Source organism: Anabrus simplex, chromosome 2 (genome assembly GCF_040414725.1).
Source record: "Anabrus simplex isolate iqAnaSimp1 chromosome 2, ASM4041472v1, whole genome shotgun sequence".
NCBI lineage: Eukaryota > Metazoa > Arthropoda > Insecta > Orthoptera > Tettigoniidae > Anabrus > Anabrus simplex.
In genome coordinates, this window is record NC_090266.1 from 1,098,854,229 (window position 1) to 1,098,878,998 (window position 24,770).

The window sequence follows — 24,770 nt, forward strand, 5'->3', positions numbered from 1 at the left end:
TCAGCCCTTGTTTGGAGCCATTTCTGATAGGCCTTCTTTTTACATTTACAAGCAGCTCTTACTTCATCATTACACCAAGATGTTCGCCTTTTCCCATCTTTACACAGAGTTGTTCCTAGGCATTCCCTTGCTGTTTCTAATACAGCATCCTTGTATGCCACCCATTCTCTTTCTATATCCTGAACCTGCTTACTGTCCACTGTTCGAAACTTCTCACTAATCATATCCATGAACTTCTGTCTAATTTCCTTGTCCTGGAGATTTTCTACCCTTATTCCTTTGCAGACTGATTTCACTTTCTCTATCCTAGGCCCAGAGCTAGATCACTACAGATCATATAGTGGTAAGTATCATCGAAAAATCCCTGGAAATCTTGTACATTCCTAAGAGACTTCCTGAATTTGAAGTCGGTTAAGATATAGTCTATTATGGATCTGGAAACCCTAGCCTCCCATGTGTAATGGTGAATAGCCTTATGCTTGAAGAATGTATTTGTAACTGCTAAACGCATACTAGAACAGAAGTCCAGCAAACGCTTCCCATTTCCATTAGCTTCCATATCTTCGCCACATTTACCAATCACCCTTTCATATCCTTCAATTCTATTTCCAACTCTCATACTGAAATCGCCCACTAGCACTATCCTATGCTTGCTGTTGACCCTGACTATGATGTCACTCACTGCTTCACTAAACTTGTCAACTTCATCCTCATCTGCACCTTCACATAGTGAATACACTGAGACAATTCTCATCCTAATTCCTCCAACTGCCAAATTTACCCACATCATTCACTCATTTATGTGCCTAACAGAAACTATGTAGGGTGGAATGGTATTCCTGATAAATAGCCCTATCCCATACTCTGCCCTTCCCTTTCTAACACTCGTCAAGTATACTTTATAATCTCCTATCTCTTCCTCATTATCTCCCCTTACCCGAATATCACTTACTCCTAGCACATCAAGATGCAACCTCTTTGCTGACTCAGCCGGTTCTACTTTCTTTCTTCCATAAGCCCCATTAATACAGATAGCTCCCAATCGAATTCCATTTAGTTCGCCAAGTTGTTTCCTAGGAGTCTCTCACCTGTCAAATAGGAGTGGGACTTTGTTACTCCCATAGGTCTGAGGATTGTTTAAAATGTTCTGAGCTCGGTAAATTCATGAAGCAGGATGTTACCCTACTTACACACACTCCTCTAGTGGGTTAGGGACCACCAGTGGATTGTATAATCCTAGCCGTCTGAGCACAAAGATGGCCATGACTCAGATGCCCACTCCCATTCCATAGGAACTGGTATTCCGACTCTCAGGACCACTTACTAGGCCACTCAGCCATTGCCCATGGTTCATGAACTAGGACGTGACTACAGTGACCCACACCATGAACCATGGTTTCACTATACAAAATGTAAAAATATTTTCTTACTACCAGTATGTCAATGAATCATACCACTTCCTGCTTTGCGACCAGCCACGCTGCGTCGTCGAGCGAACTCTGCCATATCCTGATACTGGTCCTCGAAGATGATGGGGAGGGTTGTAATATCCCCATCCAATTCTGTACACTGCACAGGAAGGGGAGGAAGAGTGGCTAAGTACCGCGATCGACGTACCATCTCCGACACAGCCAAATAATTCTGATAATTTGCGTCGTAGCAGCCAGCTGCTGATTGGCGAGGATTGTCCAGCACAAAAAAGGCTTCAGCAAACCGTTTCACCTAGAAAAGGCAACAATCAAGTACTCAATATCACTATACCCCATACATAATTTTAATCACATGTAAAACTTAAGATTCAGGAAGGATAGATCTTTTTGAGTGCTCATGGGCCAAATTTACCATTAATGAAGAACTGAAGTCAGAAGTTATAACATCTCTCTGTAACAACTTCCCAAGACCAATAATAGCACCCTAACATAGACACAAGTAGAGACTTTATGGAACTCAATAAATAAAGCTTATCTATAAACTAAAGCATTCAGAGTCTTAAATTCATACAATCTTTTGTTTGTCAACTGTCACTGTGCATTAGCGTTAGTGTACTGTAATAGTTTCCCCATCCATGTGGCATAGGTTTTTGTTCCAACTCTGCTACAAAGTTAAGACTATATTGAAGGACTGAATAATAAAAAATAATAATAATTTTAAAAAAGTAAATTAAAGAGCAAATTCAAAATGCAACAACAAGACAAGTCCAAGTAAAACCCTGTCAAAAGTCAGGCATGGGTGGTTTAGCCATTTAAAACTGCTGAAACTACACAGAACTGCCAGAAAATTGCTGGAAACAGTGATCGAAGGCAAAAATGGAAGGGTAGACTAAAAATAAGGTACCTTGATTAAAGATATGGAAAAACAAGGGCAGTAGTGGCAGCAAATTCATCAGGATCTCGATGGAAATGAAGAGCTATTGTACATAGCAATTGACCCAATGGAGTCTATGATGGTGTTGACTGATACACCCTTGCAGAGAAAGGAGCAGTTGAGTAATATTCTCAGGACTGTATATGTGCAAGGCATAGTAGCTGAGTGATATCATCAATAACTTCTCTCCACAGCAGCTGTGGTTCAAATCTCAATGAATGCATTTAGGATCATGAACAGAGAGTTACAGTTAAAAGGAGTAACCTGGGACATATCTTGAGCAGTTCCCAATTTTACCATCCACAGTTCTTTCACAGAAGGGAAGGTCAGAGGCAAAAGATGTAAAGGGTTCAAGAGAATATTGTGAGTATGCACCATAAACTAAATGTCGAAAGACAGCAACTAATCGCATAGAATTGCAACAATAATTTTTTTTTGCTACTTGCTGTACGTCGCACCGACACAGATAGGTCTTATGGCGACGATGGGATAAGAAAGGCCTAGGAGTGGGAAGGAAGCAGCTGTGGCCTTAATTAAGGTACAGCCCCAGCATTAGCCTGGTGTGAAAATGGGAAACCACGGATAACAATTTTCAGGGAACAATAATTGTAATGTTTCTTATATTTTAGGTCCCACCAACTACTTCTGACAGTTCTTGGAGACGCCAAGGTGCCGGAATTTTGTCCATTAGGAGTTCTTTTACGTGCCAGTAAATACACCAACACGAGGCTGACGTATTTGAGCACCTTCAAACACCACCAGACTGAGCCAGGATCAAACCTGCCAAATTGGGTTCAGAAGGCCAGCGCCTCAACCGTCTGAGCCACTGAGCTGGCTAGAGAAGAATTGCAATATGTGATTGCCAACATCCGTTTATGGAATCTGTCTAGATGGTCACAGATTGGGTATTGACGCCCACCCTCCTGAGGAAGCCACAAAGCAGAAAAAAGTTCATTAGGTTTGAGAAGAAATGGATGTAGAAGAATTAGGATTGATGATGGAGCCCCCTATGTGATGTCCAGAAATGAACAGGAACTTTATAAACCAGAGGTGGACATTCCTTCTACTGTTTTATTCTGCATTTCTTCTATGCATGATAACAATAATACAAACCCTACAGCGCTACAGCCATGCTGGTCCTTGGCCTACCAAGTGACTACTGCTCAGCCAGAAGGCCACAGATTAGAAAGTCAGGATGATGATAGCATTAGTGGCACCTTCAATAAATAGCATCATAAATTAATTAAAGAATTTATACAGTTGTAATCTAAAATCCAAAACAATTATTTTTTCCTTTTATCTGATTAATAATCACTACCTTTGTATTTATAATTATCTAACAGGTTTCTAAAATAGAGCCTCTATCTCACCGTCAGATAGTTCCTCAATTGTTCTTATGTAGGCTAAGAAGACCTCAAAAAAACCTTACATCAAGGTAGGCTCACTCCCTTAGACTGCAGTGCTGGCTCTTCTAGGTGTGATAGTGCAATGTTAATATTTTCACTACTGTATAATAAAAATGAAAATGAAAACCTACAACCTGTTTTCCAGTCTTTGACCGGGTCAGGGATGTAATGAATGAATCATATATAGGCTATTAGTACGATGGGGTCGCCACTCCCCTAGTGATTTATTAATGACTGATAGATGCTATGAAATGATAATGGAGAGTGTTGCTGGAATGAAAGATTACAGGGAAAACCGGAGTACCTCCGCTTTGTCCAGCACAAATCTCACATGGAGTGACCGGGATTTGACCCACGGTATCCAGCAGTGAGAGGCCGACGCGCTGCCGTCTGAGCCACGGAGGCTCCTGTATAATAAACATACCCTTTGAAAATTAGATTACTATTGCAACTGTATTATGGCATTCTCGTATGTATGTATGTATGTATGTATGTATGTATGTATGTATGTATGTATGTATGTATGTATGTATGTATGTATGTATGTATGTATGTATGTATGTATGTATGTATGTATGTATGTATGTATGTATGTATGTATGTATGTATGTATGTATGTATGTATGTATGTATGTATGTATGTATGTATGTATGTATGTATGTATGTATGTATGTATGTATGTATGTATGTATGTATGTATGTATGTATGTATGTATGTATGTATGTATGTATGTATGTATGTATGTATGTATGTATGTATGTATGTATGTATGTATGTATGTATGTATGTATGTATGTATGTATGTATGTATGTATGTATGTATGTATGTATGTATGTATGTATGTATGTATGTATGTATGTATGTATGTATGTATGTATGTATGTATGTATGTATGTATGTATGTATGTATGTATGTATGTATGTATGTATGTATGTATGTATGTATGTATGTATGTATGTATGTATGTATGTATGTATGTATGTATGTATGTATGTATGTATGTATGTATGTATGTATGTATGTATGTATGTATGTATGTATGTATGTATGTATGTATGTATGTATGTATGTATGTATGTATGTATGTATGTATGTATGTATGTATGTATGTATGTATGTATGTATGTATGTATGTATGTATAGCTCCCAACTACCCAATCCTTACACCAAGAGACTTAAATACTTATTGCTAGAAAAATGTCAGAAAGAACAATAGGACTAGTGTATGTGCAAGTCTCCATCATAGAGTGGTGGTTGGATAATCATTCACAGATACCAATAGTGGCACCTTCAACAAACCTGGTCATAAATGGAGGAATTTATACACATATTGGACCCACTGCATTTCCCTTTTATTGGAGTAATAATTATAGTGCTACAAGTAGTCCACAGAACAAACTATCATATTTGAGCAACTTCAAACACCACTGGACTGAGTCAGGATCAAACCTTTGAATATTGGCTCAGAAAGCCAGGACTCTATCACAAAAGCTACTCAGCCAAGGAAAATGAAAGGCAATTTGCAGATTTATACTGACACACACTGGAATGGTCACACATTCCTCCAATGCAGACAGCTGTTTTACACATTAGCATACACACACTCCTGAAAATCTTGAACATAATTAATTGATATTTTATTGAAAGACTAACCCTCAGGTGGTGATGATGTCTTGCAAGATGCTGATGCACAGGATCCTTGCAGGTGAAAGCCTCCAAGAACTGCTGCCACAATAGGATGTTCTCAGCACACAGCTGGGCTATATCACTGTTTGCCAGGGCCACAAACTCCTCCTCCACCTCCACCAACTAAAACAACAAAAATATGAAACATTATGTTAATGTACTTTATATAAATATCTGTATGTATGTATGTATGTATGTATGTATGTATGTATGTATGTATGTATGTATGTATGTATGTATGTATGTATGTATGTATGTATGTATGTATGTATGTATGTATGTATGTATGTATGTATGTATGTATGTATGTACATAATTTAGAGGGAGAGAGCAAGAGTAAAGATTAGCTCCATCAGTTCCAATCTTAATTATATTTTACTGGAATTAAGTTATTTTAAATAAAATCAAACAAGATAATAAAATTAATACTAGTTTATAAAACAAACATTTATTGTTGTAAATTCAAATAATAATAATAATAATAATAATAATAATAATAATAATAATAATAATAATAATAATAATAATAATAATAATAATAATAATAATGGGGCTGCCTGGCCGAGGCGGTAAAGGTGTGCTTGGTTCGCCCAGAAGGACGTGGGTTCGAATCCCTATCAGGAAGTCGTAAAATTTAAGAAACAAGATTTCCACTTCCGGAGGTGCACATGGCCCTGCAGTTCACTCAGCCTACACCAAAAATGAGTACCAGGTTAATTCCTGGGGGCAAAGGCAGCCAGGCGTAGAGCTAACCACTCTACCCCATCAAGTGCTGAGATTACGGATAGTGGAAGTCTTTACCTTCCACCCCTCCAAGGGCCTGAATGGCCTGTACGGAGACGACTTCGCTTCAACTTCGCAATAATAATAATTTCTTTGTACACATTACGGCAATAATGTAGTCTGTAAAGTAGTTTCAAATTCACCGTCAAGTTATTCTTCAAATTTCTAAACTGACTTTTAAAATTGTTCAAGTTGTTTGGAATTCTTCTGTGCCCTAATTCATACATCATGGTAGATGGTATTGCATTAACTATGTAATAACATGTATTCACAAAAGTGATGCAGGACTTCTCTCTACCATGCACCCCTCTTACTCACTTTCAAATGTAATCCTTGGCATTGCCCAACAATTTTTACCCCATCTTATACAAATCATTATTCCGTACACACTTTCTTGATATCCACTAAACATGAATTACTGAAAAGTAGTCTAAGTATAATTCATAAAAATGATTTCTGAATGTCTGTAACATTTTAACCTTATTGTTGTTGCTGCTGTTATAGGTTACTCAGAACTGTCAGGAAGCTTATAAGATCTACAAATTTACTGTATTAATAAATGTTTGTTGTAATTACCAGAGGCGTAGCCAAAGGGGTGTTACTTGGGGTTAGAACCCCCTACCCCCATGGAAATTTTAAAAAAAGAAATAAAGAGAAACTGACAATAAACAATAAAATAAAATAAAAACATTTAGAGACATAATTGTAGAATCAACAGATCTGTTGAATCTATTTTCTCAGAAGCCTCAAAAGTTGGATTTTATATTGTAAACTGAACGCACCGTTCGCTGTAAAATTGTTGACCTTGATCGTATTGTTCTTGTTCTGTATTTTAATGTAAGATTTTGTTGTGTACTGCAATCTGAATATCAACATAATCCACTTGTATCAGTGTTCTTATAAGGACACTCATGCATGCGTGCACCACACACACACAAGCACCTTCATTGTGTTCTATCATAATTTTGTAACTATAACTCTCCTCCATTGGTCGATCCTGGCTACGCTACTGGTAATTATTACAATTTATTATTCATTTTGAAATATTCTTCAAACCTCTTATGTCTAGCAGCTAATGTTTGATGTGGATATACATACAAATATAAACTCTAGTTAGAATTGTTAACACGTGATTACAGTTTTACATTATAACCATCGCCATCTGGGTGGGATGCACAACCAATTTCCTCCATTTCATATTACTGAGTATTTACATATGCTACTGTAAAATACACTAACATGCATTCCACTGCATGAGCAAAGTATTCTGCAGTTACATTACTAATTAAATTAACAGCAGCTAAACATAAAAAATCATCAAGCATAAAAGAAAGAAAATTTCAAAGGAAACATAAGAAATGCTAGTTGGGATCTCATGGCAACAATACAAAGCAAAAACGGAAGCATAAAATGCTTAATGGCAGTAGCACACTGAGAGGCAGAAGGGTATTGGGCACAGTCATTCTTACAAATAACATCACCTACAGATTCCAGGAAAATTACTTTAAAGTGCTTTACTCAGATGTTTAACTTTACATAAAATTCAAACTGACAAAGAAACTGTTGAAATGCACTGTATGTGACATACCAACAGAGTGTCAGGAAAGAACTCTGGCAAAACCTGAAAAGTGTCCAATGTGTATGTGGCAATTAAATTGCTGATATTTAAGTTCAGTTCCAGAACTAACTTTTTTGGCTTGATTAAACTTACGTTCACCCCAGTAGAATGAACAAATTTCACATTCTGAAAATGTCTGTGAGATCAGCTAGCACAGACTGATAAAATTCTTGTCTTTGAATGCTCAAATTATACATGACTATCATATACAAGCTAGGAATACTTTACAATATTTATGACTAGTGGCTTTAACGTCGCACTAACGAAGATAGGTTTTCGGTAGTGAGGAGGTAGGAAAGAGCTAGAAATGGGAAGGAAGTGGTCATGGCCTTAATTAAGGCATTTACCTGATGTGAAAATGGGAAACCATGAAAAACCATTTTCAGGGCTGCCGACAATTGACATCATTCAACCCGTTTCAACTACACTAATCTTGTCCAGAAACATTGCTAGACTGGAAGCTTCTTCCCATGAAAGCAGATGAAAAGTATGAGCATGACAAACCATTAGCAGTAAACCCACATCCCAGCTCTTGTCAAATGGAACAATTGATTGGAATTAGGCAAACAAATGTGCTATGCATTATTCACGGGACCTTCTGACCAACGGCATTAAATTTGAAAATTTGCACATTTTAATGTTCTTCTCCAATAGCATAAGTTTAACTTTGGAAATAATTACAATGCTGAATGTGACTGTGCACATCCTAGATGTTATGCAGCAGAAATTAGTATAGCTCAATGAAAAAAAATAAAAAAATCTGGTGTACAATCTTACAATATTAAAGCACTGGGCAAAAATTGTTTCATTTCATGCACCCCTAATTGTTGTTCATCCAAGTGAAAATCAATATTCACTATCTTTAACTATTACGAAGAGATGAAATACACTGACTGACAGAGCAAATGCAACACCAAGAAGGAGTGGTTCGAAAGGGATGAAAGTTGGGGAAAAAACAGAGACGGCACGGACGAATAATTGATGTTTATTTCAAACCGATATGCAGGTTACACAATGCGCACGGCATCGACTCAGTAGGATGTAGGACCACCGCGAGCGGCGATGCACGCAGAAACACGTCGAGGTACAGAGTCAATAAGAGTGCGGATAGTGTCCTGAGGGATGGTTCTCCATTCTCTGTCAACCATTTGCCACAATTGGTCGTCCGTACGAGGCTGGGGTAGAGTTTGCAAACGGCGTCCAATGAGATCCCACACGTGTTCGATTGGTGAGAGATCCGGAGAGTACGCTGGCCACGGAAGCATCTGTACACCTCGTAGAGCCTGTTGGGAGATGCGAGCAGTGTGTGGGCGGGCATTATCCTGCTGAAACAGAGCATTGGGCAGCCCCTGAAGGTACGGGAGTGCCACCAGCCGCAGCACATGCTGCACGTAGCGGTGGGCATTTAACGTGCCTTGAATACGCACTAGAGGTGACGTGGAATCATACGCAATAGCGCCCCAAACCATGATGCCGCGTTGTCTAGCGGTAGGGCGCTCCACAGTTACTGCCGGATTTGACCTTTCTCCACGCCGACGCCACACTCGTCTGCGGTGACTATCACTGACAGAACAGAAGCGTGACTCATCGGAGAACACGACGTTCCGCCATTCCCTCATCCAAGTCGCTCTAGCCCGGCACCATGCCAGGCGTGCACGTCTATGCTGTGGAGTCAATGGTAGTCTTCTGAGCGGACGCCGGGAGTGCAGGCCTCCTTCAACCAATCGATGGGAAATTGTTCTGGTCGATATTGGAACAGCCAGGGTGTCTTGCACACGCTGAAGAATGGCGGTTGACATGGCGTGCGGGGCTGCCACCGCTTGGCGGCGGATGCGCCGATCCTCGCGTGCTGACGTCACTCGGGCTGCGCCTGGACCCCTCGCATGTGCCACATGTCCCTGCGCCAACCATCTTCGCCACAGGCGCTGCACCGTGGACACATCCCTATGGGTATCGGCTGCGATTTGACGAAGCGACCAACCTGCCCTTCTCAGCCCGATCACCATACCCCTCGTAAAGTCGTCTGTCTGCTGGAAATGCCTCCGTTGACGGCGGCCTGGCATTCTTAGCTATACAGTGTCCTGTGGCACACGACAACACGTTCTACAATGACTGTCGGCTGAGAAATCACGGTACGAAGTGGGCCATTCACCAACGCCGTGTCCCATTTATCGTTCGCTACGTGCGCAGCACAGCGGCGCATTTCACATCATGAGCATACCTCAGTGACGTCAGTCTACCCTGCAATTGGCATAAAGTTCTGACCACTCCTTCTTGGTGTTGCATTTGCTCTGTCAGTCAGTGTATTACTACACCATGGTAAAGCAGCATGGATGTTAACAATTCTGAACAATAAAATGATCTGCATTATATGCCTGGCACATGTAGTTCAATGTGCACAATAATGTTTAAGTTTTCTAAATGTTATTTGTTTAACACCAAGAGTTAAAAAATAATTTCATCAAATCTGCAAGTAGTTAAAAGTAACATTTTTAGAGGTTAAATAAAGGTTGGCATGATCATGTACAATTTATTACGAATATGTAAAAACTGCATGCAACAATGTGTTGCAAAAAACATCCCTACATCCAATGTGGAAGCATGGAAAAGAAAAATGGCCCATATTCAAGAAAAACTGACAGCAGTAATTAGTATAGCTCAATGATAAAAAGGGATCTTCATAGCCAGGGGGCAGCTAATTTACAGTTCCAGAGTTTAACCCTGGTTTTCTTTGGATCTGCAATTAGAGGTCTTGATGAGGGTTAGCATACTGTAGTAGCTTCCCATCCAGATGGCTGGGGTTTAATTTCTAACTCAGACACAAATTTAGCATTAATTTTAAGGATGGAAATGTGGTGCTCCCAGACTAGTGTAACATAATGGAGTAGAGAAGTAGGTTAAAATTTTACACTCAGCTATGCTAGCTTTTTTCCCATAGTTTTCCAGTACCGGGCGAGTTGGCCGTGCGCGTAGAGGCACGTGGCTGTGAGCTTGCATCCGGGAGATAGTAGGTTCGAATCCCACTATCGGCAGCCCTGAAGATGGTTTTCCGTGGTTTCCCATTTTCACCCCAGGCAAATGCTGGGGCTGTACCTTAATTAAGGCCACGGCCGCTTCCTTCCAACTCCTAGGCCTTTCCTATCCCATCATCGCCATAAGACCTATCTGTGTCGGTGCGACGTAAAGCCCCTAGCAAAAAAAAAAAAAGTTTTCCAGTAAATCCTCCATGCAAATGCTATGATAAGACCTAATATATAAGACACAATTGACTTTTTCCCCAATTCTGAATCCAATCAATTATAACTACACATACTAGTACAAACCCAATTGTATGTCTACCCCTCAGTCCCATATCCTGAAATGAGATTGGAGATGAAATGGGGTAAATAATATGACATGTTTTTACAGCCAGATGCCCTTCCTGATGCCAATTAGGTGCTAATGAAGATGAAATGAATGATGGTTAATGAAACTGGGTAAGGAGTAGGAAGGAATCGGCTGTGGCCTACGAACAGGAACTGTCCCAGCATTTTCCTGGAAGTAAAAATAAGAAAATGATTCTCCTGAATGCAGAGCTTGGTTCCATAGCAGTGTGGCATGTTAACATGTGCAGCTGCTCAGCTCAGTCTCTAGTACAAACACATTAATTACATAAATTATCAGGCAGGCTTCATACATATATTAAGTACATGGCGCAGTAGACCAACATGTCTCAAGTCTCCTATATGAAGCAGCAATATCATCATTATCATAATAATAATCATCATCATAATCTGTGTTTTTTTCTGTCTTAACACATAAATGCACAATTCGTTGTTTCTTTTAAATATGATGATTTTTCATACCAAAAGAAGTAAATTATCATCAGAAAAATATTTTTAAAATATTTTTTCAAAATAAATAGGGTTTAATTTACTTGGATCAGTCAAAATGTTAAGAGTTTTGAATCTTTTACACACCAGTATATGCGAAGCTGTATGAATACTGTAGCTAATACCACACTTCAATCTTAGGGATGTCCTTGTTCATGAATTCTCTGAGGTAACCATTTTATTTGTTTTTATTTGTTTTATGTGTTTAAAGTTTATACTTCACTCCACCTGATTAGCACGAAACATTATAAAATAAAAAATTGTTTAAAAAAAATACATCATAGACCCCTAGTGAGTTCGTCTGCTAAGTAGAAGTAAATGCATACTTGTAAAATCATAAAGCAGATATAACAAGCAAGTAAATTCTCCTTTGCATATATGCAATGCTGTGCATTTAAGGTTAAAATGAGGACACTTATAAATTGTAATGGAAGTTTATTAAGTTCTGAAATTGAAATATGGGACATAATCAATAACAATGGCAGTTCAAGTATTGATACCATTACTATCACAGGTTAGTTTAACAGTAACATACTTAAAACACTAGCACAAATTAAATTACATTTAATAATAAAAATTTTAATTGTTCAGAAATTAGTATTGTAGTTAGTTTGTAATGTGTAATCCTTCCTTCCTTTAGGGAAGAATGGATGTTGGAATGTCGCTGTACATAGGTTCTGCATTTTCATGAGATCTGGATGTGACATACTATTACAGGCAGAATAAATGTCTCTCTATGCCTACAACAAACCCTACACTTAGGGCTGCAAAGTACTGTAATGTTTCAGAGCATACAATGTGGCTTATAAGAAATGAACATAGTGATAGTGATGAGGACAGTACTTGTCCAGGCCAGGAGACTAACACCATGACCCAAGTCCTTGAAAGCAGAAATACACGACTGATTGACAGGTGGTAAAAGATACAATTGGAAACTTTTATTTGCGGCAGAAGGTAAGCGGATCAATGTTTTTAGTACTGATTAGTAGTGTACTGGCAGGAGCTTCTCTCTTCCTGCCAAGTGCCCGCCTGGCCATCTTGCCATGCACCCACAGTAGTTATGTTTATATTTAGTAGTTCCAAGAAACCACACATTAGAGTACCAAGGAAAATAAACTGAAGACCATGATGAATAGGAAAAGTTACATTACTCTGCAACAAATTCATTGCCTTCAAAATAAACAATTTTAGGACAATGACATTATCCTAGATTCAAAACAAAGGCCAAACCCATTATTTCCTGTTACTACTGATTTGACGGCACTTTTGGATGACCAGATACAAGTTTGTTTTTGGTTTGTCCACTTTGTATTGAGTCCGGCTCCATGGCTAAATGGTTAGCGTGCTGGCCTTTGGACACAGGGGTCCCAGGCTCGATTCCTGGCCGGGTCGGGAATTTTAACCATAATTGATTAATTTTACTGGCACGGGGGCTGGGTGTATGTGTCGTCTTCATCATCATTTCATCCTCATCACGATGCGCAGGTTGCCTACGGGAGTCAAACCAAAAGACCTGCACATGCCAAGCCAAACATGTCCTCGGACACTCCCGGCACTAAAAGCCATACGCCACTTCATTTCACTGTAGTAAAGCTAACACTGAGCACTTTTCCAATGAATTGATTACTTTAACCATGATGGTTCATGGTGCAGCATACAGTTCAAGCAGCAAGCTGTTCTCTTTGTAATGTCAACAGAAGCAATACTGGAGCAAGGACGTGTTTGTTTTGGTTTAGAGGAGCAAAATTTTGTTTTAATTGTTTCATAAAAATGTCTCTAAAGTTGTTTTGATGTTTGTTTATTTTAAAGGAACTTGACAGTTATGGCTCGCATGGTCGAACATGATTAATAGGAGAAATTCCAGTTTTACATGAAAGATCTTACAACCTTAGCAGTAAGTCAACTGACAATTTTGGAATAGTTATACAAATAAGACATTTGAATTGCAGATTAAGAAATTTAATGTTTTTCTTTTTAGGTGTAAAATAAGGAACAGGATTTAAGGAAAGAAGAAGTTCTTTCAAGAATAGAGCAGACAGCCTTTCAACATTTTAACATATAGTGAATTATTTAATAGGATTTTATTAATTTTTTGTGAATTTTAATTTTGTAAGGTTTATGGTGTGGGTTACTGTAGACATGTCCTAGTTCGTGAACAATGGGCAACGGCTGAGTGGCCTAGTAAGTGGTCCTAAGAGTCGGGGTACCAGTTGCTATGGAATGGGAGTGGGCATCTCGGACATATTCTGTGTCATGGCCCTCCTAGTGCTCAGGCGGCTAGGACTATACAATTCACCGGTGGTCCATAACCCGTTAGAGGAGAGATCCTCAATTGGACTATATGCAAGTAGGGAAGCATCCTGCTTCATGAATTTACCGAGCTCAGAACATTTTAAGCAAGCCTCGGACGTATGGGAGTAACGGAGTCCCACTCCCATTTGACAGGCGAGGGACTCCTTGGAAACAACTTGGTGAACGAAATGGAATTCGATGGGGAGCTATCAATATTAATGGGGCTTATGGAAGAAAGAAAGTAGAACTGGCTGAGTCAGCAAAGAGGATGCATCTGGATGTGCTAGGAGTAAGTGATATTTGGGTAAGGGGAGATAACGAGGAGGAGATAGGAGATTATAAAGTGTATTTGACGGGTGTTAGAAAGGGAAGGCCTGAGTCTGAGTTAGGGCTCTTTATCAGGAATACCATTGCACGCAACATAGTTTCTGTTAGGCATGTAAATAAGCTAATAATGTGGGTAGATTTGGCAGTTGGAGGAATTAGGACTAGAATTGTCTCCGTGTATTCACCATGTGAGGGTGCAGATGAGGATAAAGTTTTATGAAGCATTGAGTGACATCATGGTCAGGGTCAACAGCAAGGACAGAATAGTACTAATGGGCGATTTCAATGTGAGAGTTGGGAATAGAACTGAAGGATATGAAAGGGTGATTGGTAAATGTGGGAAAGATATGGAAGCTAATGGGAATGGGAAGCGTTTGCTGGACTTCCGTGCTAGTATGGGTTTAGCTGTTACGAATACATTCTTCAAGCATAAGGCTATTCACCGCTACACATGGGAGGCTAGAGGTACCAGATCCATAATAGACTATATCTTAACCGACTTCGAATTCAGGAAATCTGTTAGGAATGTACGAGTTTTCCGGGGATTTTTCGATGATACAGACCACTATCTGATCTGTAGTGAACTAAGTATCTCTAGGCCTAGGGTAGAGAAAGTGCAATCTGTCTGCAAACGAATAAGGGTAGAAAATCTCCAGGACGAGGAAATTAGACAGAAGTACATGGATATGATTAGTGAGAAATTTCGAACAGTGGACAGTAGGCAGGTTGAGGATATAGAAAGTGAATGGGTGGCATACAGTGATGCAGTAGAAGAAACAGCAAGGGAATGCCTAGGAAAAACTGTGAGTAAAGATGGGAAAAGGCGAACATCTTGGTGGAATGATGAAGTGAGAGCAGCTTGTAAACTTAAAAAGAAGGCCTATCAGAAATGGCTCCAAACAAGGGCCGAGGCAGACAGGGATTTGTGCGTAGATGAAAGAAACAGAGTGAAACAAATAGTTGTTGAAACCAAAAACAAGTCATGGGAAGATTTCGGTAATAACCTGGAAAGGCTAGGTCAAGCAGCAGGGAAACCTTTCTGGACAGTAATAAAGAATCTTAGGAAGGGTGGGAAAAAGGAAATGAACAGTGTTTTGACCAATTCAGGTGAACTCATAATAGATCCCAGGGAATCACTGGAGAGGTGGAGGGAATATTTTGAACATCTTCTCAATGTAAAAGGAAATCATCCTGGTGGTGTTGCGAACTGCCAAGCTCATGGGGAGGAGGAAAAATGATGTTGGTGAAATTATGCTTGAGGAAATGGAAAGGATGGTAAATAAACTCCATTGTCATAAAGTAGCAGGAATAGATGAAATTAGACCTGAAATGGTGAAGTATATTGGGAAGGCAGGGATGAAATGGCTTCATAGAGTAGTAAAATTAGAATGGAGTGTTGGTAAGGTACCTTCAGATTGGACAAAAGCAGTAATTGCACCCATCTATAAGCAAGGGAACAGGAAGGATTGCAACAGCTATTGAGGTATCTCATTGATTAGCATACCGGGCAAAGTAATCGCTGGCATCTTGGAAGGGTGGGTGCGATCAGTCGTTGAGAGGAAGTTGGATGAAAACCAGTGTGGTTTCAGACCACAGAGAGGCTGTCAGGATCAGATTTTCAGTATGCGCCAGGTAATTGAAAAATGCTACGAGAGGAATAGGCAGCTGTGTTTATGTTTCGTAGATCTAGAGAAAGCATATGACAGGGTACCGAGGGAAAAGATGTTCGCTATACTGGGGGACTATGGAATTAAAGGTACATTATTAAAATCAACCAAAGGCATTTATGTTGACAATTGGGCTTCAGTGAGAATTGATGGTAGAATGAGTTTTTGGTTCAGGGTACTTACAGGGATTAGACAAGGCTGCAATCTTTCACCTTTGCTGTTCGTAGTTTACATGGATCATCTGCTGAAAGATATAAAATGGCAGGGAGAGATTCAGTTAGGTGGAAATGTAGTAAGCAGCTTGGCCTATGCTGATGACTTGGTCTTAATGGCAGATTGTGCCGAAAACCTGCAGTCTAATATCTTCGAACTTGAAAATAGGTGCAATGAGTATGGTATGAAAATTAGCCTCTCGAAGACTAAATTGATGTCAGTAGGAATGAAATTCAACTGATTAGTGATACAAAGCTAGAACAGGTCGATAATTTCAAGTACACTGACTGACAGAGCAAATGCAACACCAAGAAGGAGTGGTTTGAAAGGGATGAAAGTTGGGGAAAAAACAGAGATGGCACGGACGAATAATTGATGTTTATTTCAAACCGATATGCAGGTTACACAATGCGCATGGCATCGACTCAGTAGGATGTAGGACCACCGCGAGCGGCGATGCACGCAGAAACACGTCGAGGTACAGAGTCAATAAGAGTGCGGATGGTGTCCTGAGGGATGGTTCTCCATTCTCTGTCAACCATTTGCCACAGTTGGTCGTCCGTACGAGGCTGGGGCAGAGTTTGCAAACGGCGTCCAATGAGATCCCACACGTGTTCGATTGGTGAGAGATCCGGAGAGTACGCTGGCCACGGAAGCATCTGTACACCTCGTAGAGCCTGTTGGGACATGCGAGCAGTGTGTGGGCGGGCATTATCCTGCTGAAACAGAGCATTGGGCAGTCCCTGAAGGTACGGGAGTGCCACCGGCCGCAGCACATGCTGCACGTAGCGGTGGGCATTTAATGTGCCTTGAATACGCACTAGAGGTGACGTGGAATCATACGCAATAGCGCCCCAAACCATGATGCCGCGTTGTCTAGCGGTAGGGCGCTCCACAGTTACTGCCGGATTTGACCTTTCTCCACGCCGACGCCACACTCGTCTGCGGTGACTATCACTGACAGAACAGAAGCGTGACTCATCGGAGAACACGACGTTCCGCCATTCCCTCATCCAAGTCGCTCTAGCCCGGCACCATGCCAGGCGTGCACGTCTATGCTGTGGAGTCAATGGTAGTCTTCTGAGCGGACGCCTGGAGTGCAGGCCTCCTTCAACCAAGCGACGGGAAATTGTTCTGGTCGATATTGAAACAGCCAGGGTGTCTTGCACATGCTGAAGAATGGCGGTTGACGTGGCGTGCGGGGCTGCCACCGCTTGGCGGCGGATGCGCCGATCCTCGCGTGCTGACGTCACTCGGGCTGCGCCTGGACCCCTCGCACATGCCACATGTCCCTGCGCCAACCATCTTCGCCACAGGCGCTGCACCGTGGACACATCCCTATGGGTATCGGCTGCGATTTGACGAAGCGACCAACCTGCCCTTCTCAGCCCGATCACCATACCCCTCGTAAAGTCGTCTGTCTGCTGGAAATGCCTCCGTTGACGGCGGCCTGGCATTCTTAGCTATACACGTGTCCTGTGGCACATGATAACACGTTCTACAATGACTGTCGGCTGAGAAATCACGGTACGAAGTGGGCCATTCGCCAACGCCGTGTCCCATTTATCGTTCGCTACGTGCGCAGCACAGCGGCGCATTTCACATCATGAGCATACCTCAGTGACGTCAGTCTACCCTGCAATTGGCATAAAGTTCTGACCAATCCTTCTTGGTGTTGCATTTGCTCTGTCAGTCAGTGTATTTAGGTTGTGCGTTCTCCCAGGATGATAATATAGTAAGTGAGATTGAATCACGGTGTAGTAAAGCTAATGCAGTGAGCTCGCAGTTGCGATCAACAGTATTCTGTAAGAAGGAAGTCAGCTCCGAGACAAAACTATCTTTATATCGGTCTGTTTTCAGACCAACTTTGCTTTACGGGAACGAAAGCTGGGTGGACTCAGGATATCGTATTCATAAGTTGAAAGTAACAGACATGAAAGTAGCAAGAATGATTGCTGGTACAAACAGGTGGGAACAATGGCAGGAGGGTACTCAGAATGAGGAGATAAAGGCTAATTTAGGAATGAACTCGATGGATGAAGCTGTACGCATAAACCGGCTTCGGTGGTGGGGTCATGTGAGGCGAATGGAGGAGGATAGGTTACCTAGGAGAATAATGGACTCTGTTATGGAGGGTAAGAGAAGTAGAGGTAGACCAAGATGACGATGGTTAGACTCAGTTTCTAATGATTTAAAGATAAGAGGTATAGAACTAAATGAGGCCACAACACTAGTTGCAAATCGAGGATTGTGGCAACATTTAGTAAATTCACAGAGGCTTGCAGACTGAATGCTGAAAGGCATAACAGTCTATAATGATTATGTATGTATGTATGTATGTATGTTTTTACTAAATGACATAGTAGGGATAAATGTATAAACAGTTTAGACACAGAAAAGGGGCGTTTGGACATTTTCAAAATATTATGTATAATTTATCTTATTGATAACAGTGTTGCACAAATTTGTTGGTGACCTCAGCACAGAACAAATTTGGAATATAATATAAGACTTCAGCAATACTAGGGATGTTTAAATTGTATAGAATTAAAACATAGATTATAAAAGCAAGTCCAAGGATTTTTATTGAAATTTTATACTGCTGTGGAAGGGAGCAGTTGAGCCATAAGCCCACATAGGGTTTTAAGTATTTTCATGTGAATTTCAAGGAGTGCAAGTGTTTGCCTCCTAACTTTTTGATTTTCGGCAAGTATCCTTAACATTTTCTTTTTTTCAACTAAGGCCACGTAGAATGGGCACTTATTTGCCCCTGTTAAAGTTGAAGTTCACTACTCCCATGTAATTTCAACTGTTGAGCAGATAATACAGTGTCTCCTGTTTGTTTAGTTAAATGTAGGTAGGTGCCTTTAGAGGCATAGACTTGGAAATCTTGGAGAATAGTTTCCTAGAAAATATCGTTTAGAGCAAAGACGCTTGCCCTACTGGTGTATAATTTGGAGCTTCGTCTCCTCGAGTATGTATTGAAGGGAGCAATGGTGCTCTTGTTCAATTCGTAACTAGGGATGTTCAAGCTCACGTTGTTAAATTGTTGTTATTTGATTATTCTATACTTTTCTAAAATTATCACTCAAGCTTATGAGCTAACTCTAGTACCTGATTATTTGTTATTGTTTAACCATGTTTAAAATTTGAAAAGAAACCAAAGATATAAGGAAGTAATATAATCACAAATTTTAAGTTTTAAATTTATCTTCCACCTTTTATATATCAGCCCATTCATGCCCGCACCTTCTTTCACCTCTGCATTTCACAGAATCCCCAGAACAGTAACTAAGGATGGTTGATTAGTGTATTTGAGTGACTGGGCGTTTGTAAATTCTTCACTCTTATCTGCAAATCACACATGGCACACATTTCCTCTTCACTACCTATATACCAGATGTCATCCAATCTTCACTGAGGGTTCGTTTAAGAAGGGTTGCACACAGATTACAATAGCTACGCAATATAAATTATTATTATTATTATTATTATTATTATTATTATTATTATTATTAAGAGCCTAGCCAAGGTAGTAAAGATGAGCTCAATTAATGCAGGAGGACAATGATTTGATTAAACATTAGAAAGTTGAAACATTTAGAAATGAAAGGTGGCTGGGCATAGAGATAACTATTCTACTACACTTCTACCAAGTTTATGGCGAGTGTTAGCCTTTAATTTTTACTCTTTAGTAGGCCTTCACAGCCTATTCAGAGATGGCATTATTATTATTATTATTATTATTATTATTATTATTATTATTATTATTATTATTATTATTATTATTATTATTATTATTATTATTATTATTATTATTATTATTATTATTATTATTTTCTTTTTTTCTCTCTTTTTTCACGATCAAGCCATACAAACAGAAGATGCCATACTGCTAGCAGTAATAGGCAATGAGTTTAATTCTCTTACAGAAGCTTGTGAATCATATGCTGAAAGCCTGAACAGTCTTCTATAATTACATTTTTAATGTGCTATGTATGAATGCAAGTATGCAGGGTGATGCAACTAAGTTTTTCACCTAAAATATATTTTGTGTAGTTGAAGATAGCAACAGGCAGTTTTCACCTAGGTGAATAACATTAAGGGGCATATTCAAGAACATGTGATGTATGCCCTGTGCTTTAGTAAGTACCGAGCTGGGGAGCCCGGTGCTTTGCAGTCTGCCTGAGACTTGTTCTCAAATAAAACTGTCACTTCGGTGACATCAACATTAGTGATGAAATGCGAAATCAAATTCAGATTAAAAATCCACGCAAGTGGCAAAGAGCACATCAATGCGGTCTCCGTAGAAGAAAAAAAGAAAAAAAAAAGTACCGAGGCAGGGATGCCAAGTTGTCTTTCTTAAATGGAACTACACCCATTTCTGTCACATATACAGTTGGTCGTAGGCAGCTATATTCAGTGGTGCAATTATTTCCAATCAGACATGTAGCACTGGTGAAAAGGGGTGTTGAGGTGTGAATGTTTTTAAATTTCTTGCCATCAAGGTCAAGAAGACAAGATTATATATGACTCATACCTCATGTTGATGTCTCTGGGGAGAGTGAACAAGTAAGTAAGCAGTCTCTGACGCATCACTCTCCCCACATCTGCAATGTACAGCAGAGGCGCCTGCTGGGATCAAGATGTGGGCTACCACTAGACTTAGGTTACCCCTTTTCTTCAATAGTTGGTTTAGTGAACGCAAAGCCTTCAGCATTTTGAGCTGCAGCTAATAGCCAACAGAGAAGCCTGCTGTGTTTTCAAGGCTGCTTCACAAGCTCCTGGGCCCTGTTTCATAAAACTAACTAATAATATTATCTAAAAATATTAGAACTCACAAAAATAATTATTAGTTAACCAAATTCTGTTTCATAAAGATTTACACATGACTAATAAAATATCTTCACTAATAATATTAGTTAATTAGTCAGCTGATACAAATGGAGGTTAGAATCGGTCTGTTGCATATGTTCTTTGTTTGGGTTTGTTCCTAGCAGTACGCTAATGCTTGACTACAACCGACTATTAATCCACATGTTCGAGAGGCTCACTTGATATTTTCGTTGTTGTGACTTTGATACATATGTAAATGGATAAAAGAAGTGAAAATAATGTGAGAGAAGAAAGTTTCTTTGCAGAAAGTGATTGAGTTAAAGCGTCAACTATTCGCAGCCTTTTGCACACTATAACCCTCCTTGTTCCTTTTACTTTTTTTATTTCATGTGCTCTTAAAAATGTCAATGGCTAAATACAAAATAAAATATCAAAATTATTCTGGAAACATCAGATATCCATGTGGTATGCAGTCACATGGCTCATAATGAGTGTTTTAGAGACTGTGTTCAAAGAGATGACCATTTGTAGTCCAACATGCCCCTGCACAGACCGTCACTACTCTACTTACTGCTGTCAATGTTTCTGGAGCTTTTGCAGAATGTGTAGCAGCAAAATGGTCTTTCAAAATTAATGAGGTAAGGGGTATGTACACGTACTTCTGACCTTCATACCAAATGTCAACAAAGAAGACAGGGAGGGCAATGCTTCAGAGGTTATTTCTATGTTCACTCTACCCGGTGACATCAACACAAGGTATGAGTAATAGTAACTCTTGACTTCGTAACCTTCAGGCTACCAGCTCCTGACAGCGCTAATTTGAAAATGGTCATATTTCAATACTCCTTTTTAAAGTATTACACAATATGGCTTCCTACAAACAACTGAATATGCAACAGAAATGGGTATAGTTCCAAAAACGTAAATGGAAGCAACTTAATATTGCTGCCTCAGTGCTTATTACTTTTTTTTAATAACCTCACTCCTTGTGGGTGGGGTTAACTTCCAATAAGTAACCAGAGGAACCTGACCCTTACAGAGTGTGTCCCCAGGTGGCGAATAGGGGTCCCCTACAGTATGTAGGGCTGGTTTGAAATAACCAATACAACCCTTGGTCCAACAGGTAGCCCAATTCCAATTAGTAAAAACTGTCTATCAATATCTTTGAAGAGTTGGAAGATATTTTGAGGTGAAAAACTAAAGTGAGCCATTCTGTGTTATGACTTATTTCACCCTGTAGTCCTACTGTTAACATAAATGTTTAAGATAGGACTATATCTATTTAACATCCATATGAATGTATTTCATTCAGAAAATAAAAAAGAACAATATTTTACAGACATTAGAAAACTTTAGTTAAACTTTCAAAAATATAAAAGATAAGTTTTAAAACAAAAAAGCCATAAGAGGTTGTCAAGTTCTGCATTGCGTACAGCTTATTTTTGCTCATTTTTATTTTTTCTAAAACTTTAAGGAACAAAGAAGAATACACCTAAATTTTCCTTAAAATCATCAATAATAATTTAATCACTTCAGTACAGCAGCTGTTGAACCAATGTACACGTGATTCACTTTCTATATTCAAATTCTAAATATATAACTCTTGACTATATCTCAAACTATCTGTATTAAGGTATAGTTCTTACTATATATCATCGCCATATCGCATAATATTCAATATGACAAAAAAAAAAAAAAAATCCAAGTGTAAGGTTAAATGGTGACCAATACTGTATACAGATTTAAATATTTTTCACAAATATTCCAAATAAGAACAAGTGGAACATGGTTACTAATGAAAAGTGACATAAAAAAAATTAGACAACTATGACGATAAATAAACCTAACTCATATACTGTAATCCTGACATTCATCTTTCCATTCAGGACAGAACTGTGCTTCTTAATTTTCGAGGAAGGTTCCCATAAGTGAAATATTTAGATTGGAAGTCTTTTTAAATGTCTGTAATTTTATTAATTTATACACTTGGACACTGCTTTACTTACAAAATTTAAATTCAAGGTACTTAGGTACTGAAGTTTCCTAGAATACATATTCAATATCTGCTTTGCTCCAGCTCACAGGGAAGGTTGTCAACGGAAAGACAAATTGCATTACTTACCATTTTCAAGTAAATTTCCATCCGACAGACATGAAGCACAAGATGTCTTCTGGACATGTATCACCTCCAGCAGACCATGTTGAAAGGCCACATTACTACTATATAAAAACTTTGCTTAACTACCATTAATCCCCATCAGACTGCAGATTCACTGGATAATACAATAGCATTTGATGAATAAAATTCTCCAGAAATATCAGCATTCTTCACCAAAATACTAAAGGTCAAATCATAAAAATGAAAAGGGAAATAAGTTAAAGAGAAGAGAAATTTAAAGATGATTGATGGACTTTAATGAGGAGGCCTGGATCTCATTAGATGACAAAAACAATCAGAATAAGTGGCTGTGGATGACATTTATGCTTCAGATGTTGTAAAATTGTAACGTCACACCTCAGGCACCTATCGGAGTGTATGACTAATTATTCCACTGCAAGGATAAGATCCTTGAGATAAAATCGTCAAGGAGAGTAGAAATGGTTGAATGTGTACAATAGTGGATTTGTGATAACCTACTTGATACCAGAGCGTTTAGGTACTATGTTATTATACTGATGTTGGCCCTTAAATATAAATTGCTTTGAGTTGTTCTGTCATATATTCAAGTAAATCTCCTCCCAATATCCAAATAAATGTATCTGTGGTACCTGTGGCAATGAAGCCCATGAATGTGTGGAATGTACACTGCCACCTGTGTGCACAAACTGCTCTGGCCAGCATGCTCCTTGATCACGGGACTGTCCTGTGTACCCTGAGGAGAAAAACATACAGGTATGAACTTATATGAGCTTCTGTCACCTAGAAACCCAGTGTAAACACCACACGATGTCCACCCCAGTTTTATGATAGTGAAAGAAGTAAAATCGAGTCTGAAGTTTCCCTAATTTCCTTTTCGTTCCCAGAAAGCAAGCATTTCCAGTTATTCTGCAATTTGTATTTGCCATCTACTATCAGTTCTTATAATTTTTCAATAGGATGTTCATGTAATAAGTTCTGAATAGAAAAGAAGAATTAATTACTTCCAACCACACTTATCTCTTATCCTCTTATCTTCAATGGAAGAACCTGAATGTTCCACAAAGTCAGTCTGCTGGAAAGACCTCTTAAGCAATATCCGGCATGCAAATTCCTTTTAGGAAGAGAACTTCATGCAAAATGGTTGTAGGGAAATTTCCTATAGTACTTAAATATTTCCAAAAGCTCTCCACAATAATCTGTGTTATTAACATATCAATACCTCACCAAGATTACAAACGAACCTCCTTTTTTCCTCATGCATTACAGTGAAGCTACAGTTATTTCACATCAAACACATTACTAATATACAGGGTGACCGAGAAGCCATTGACATTTGAGGAGGCAATACTTCATGGAATATTGGAGGTAGAAAGGTAATAATTGACACATATGATTGGCATGACATGGAGTTTTATTGACACCAAAATGAAATAAAAAAGCTTCACTAACAGTGCCTTTTCTGGTAACGTCAACATGCCATGATTGCAGGCGCATCTGACGCCCTCTCTAACGACAGCTCCTTTTATATTGTACACAGGTCTCATGCGGCATCACTAACGTGT

General features: G+C 39.3%; 1 protein-coding gene across 1 annotated transcript in view; it reads right to left on the minus strand.

Annotated features, from left to right (window-relative positions):
- Window positions 1-24,770, minus strand: part of LOC136864721 (protein FAM135A) — a 570,393-nt gene that overhangs the window by 107,662 nt on the left and 437,961 nt on the right. Inside the window, exons 10-11 of the mRNA XM_068226397.1 lie at window positions 5,428-5,583; window positions 1,455-1,722 (exon numbers count right to left, since the gene is read on the minus strand). Of these exons, the coding sequence (XP_068082498.1) occupies window positions 1,455-1,722; window positions 5,428-5,583 (424 nt within the window). The remainder of the gene's footprint in view (window positions 1-1,454; window positions 1,723-5,427; window positions 5,584-24,770) is intronic.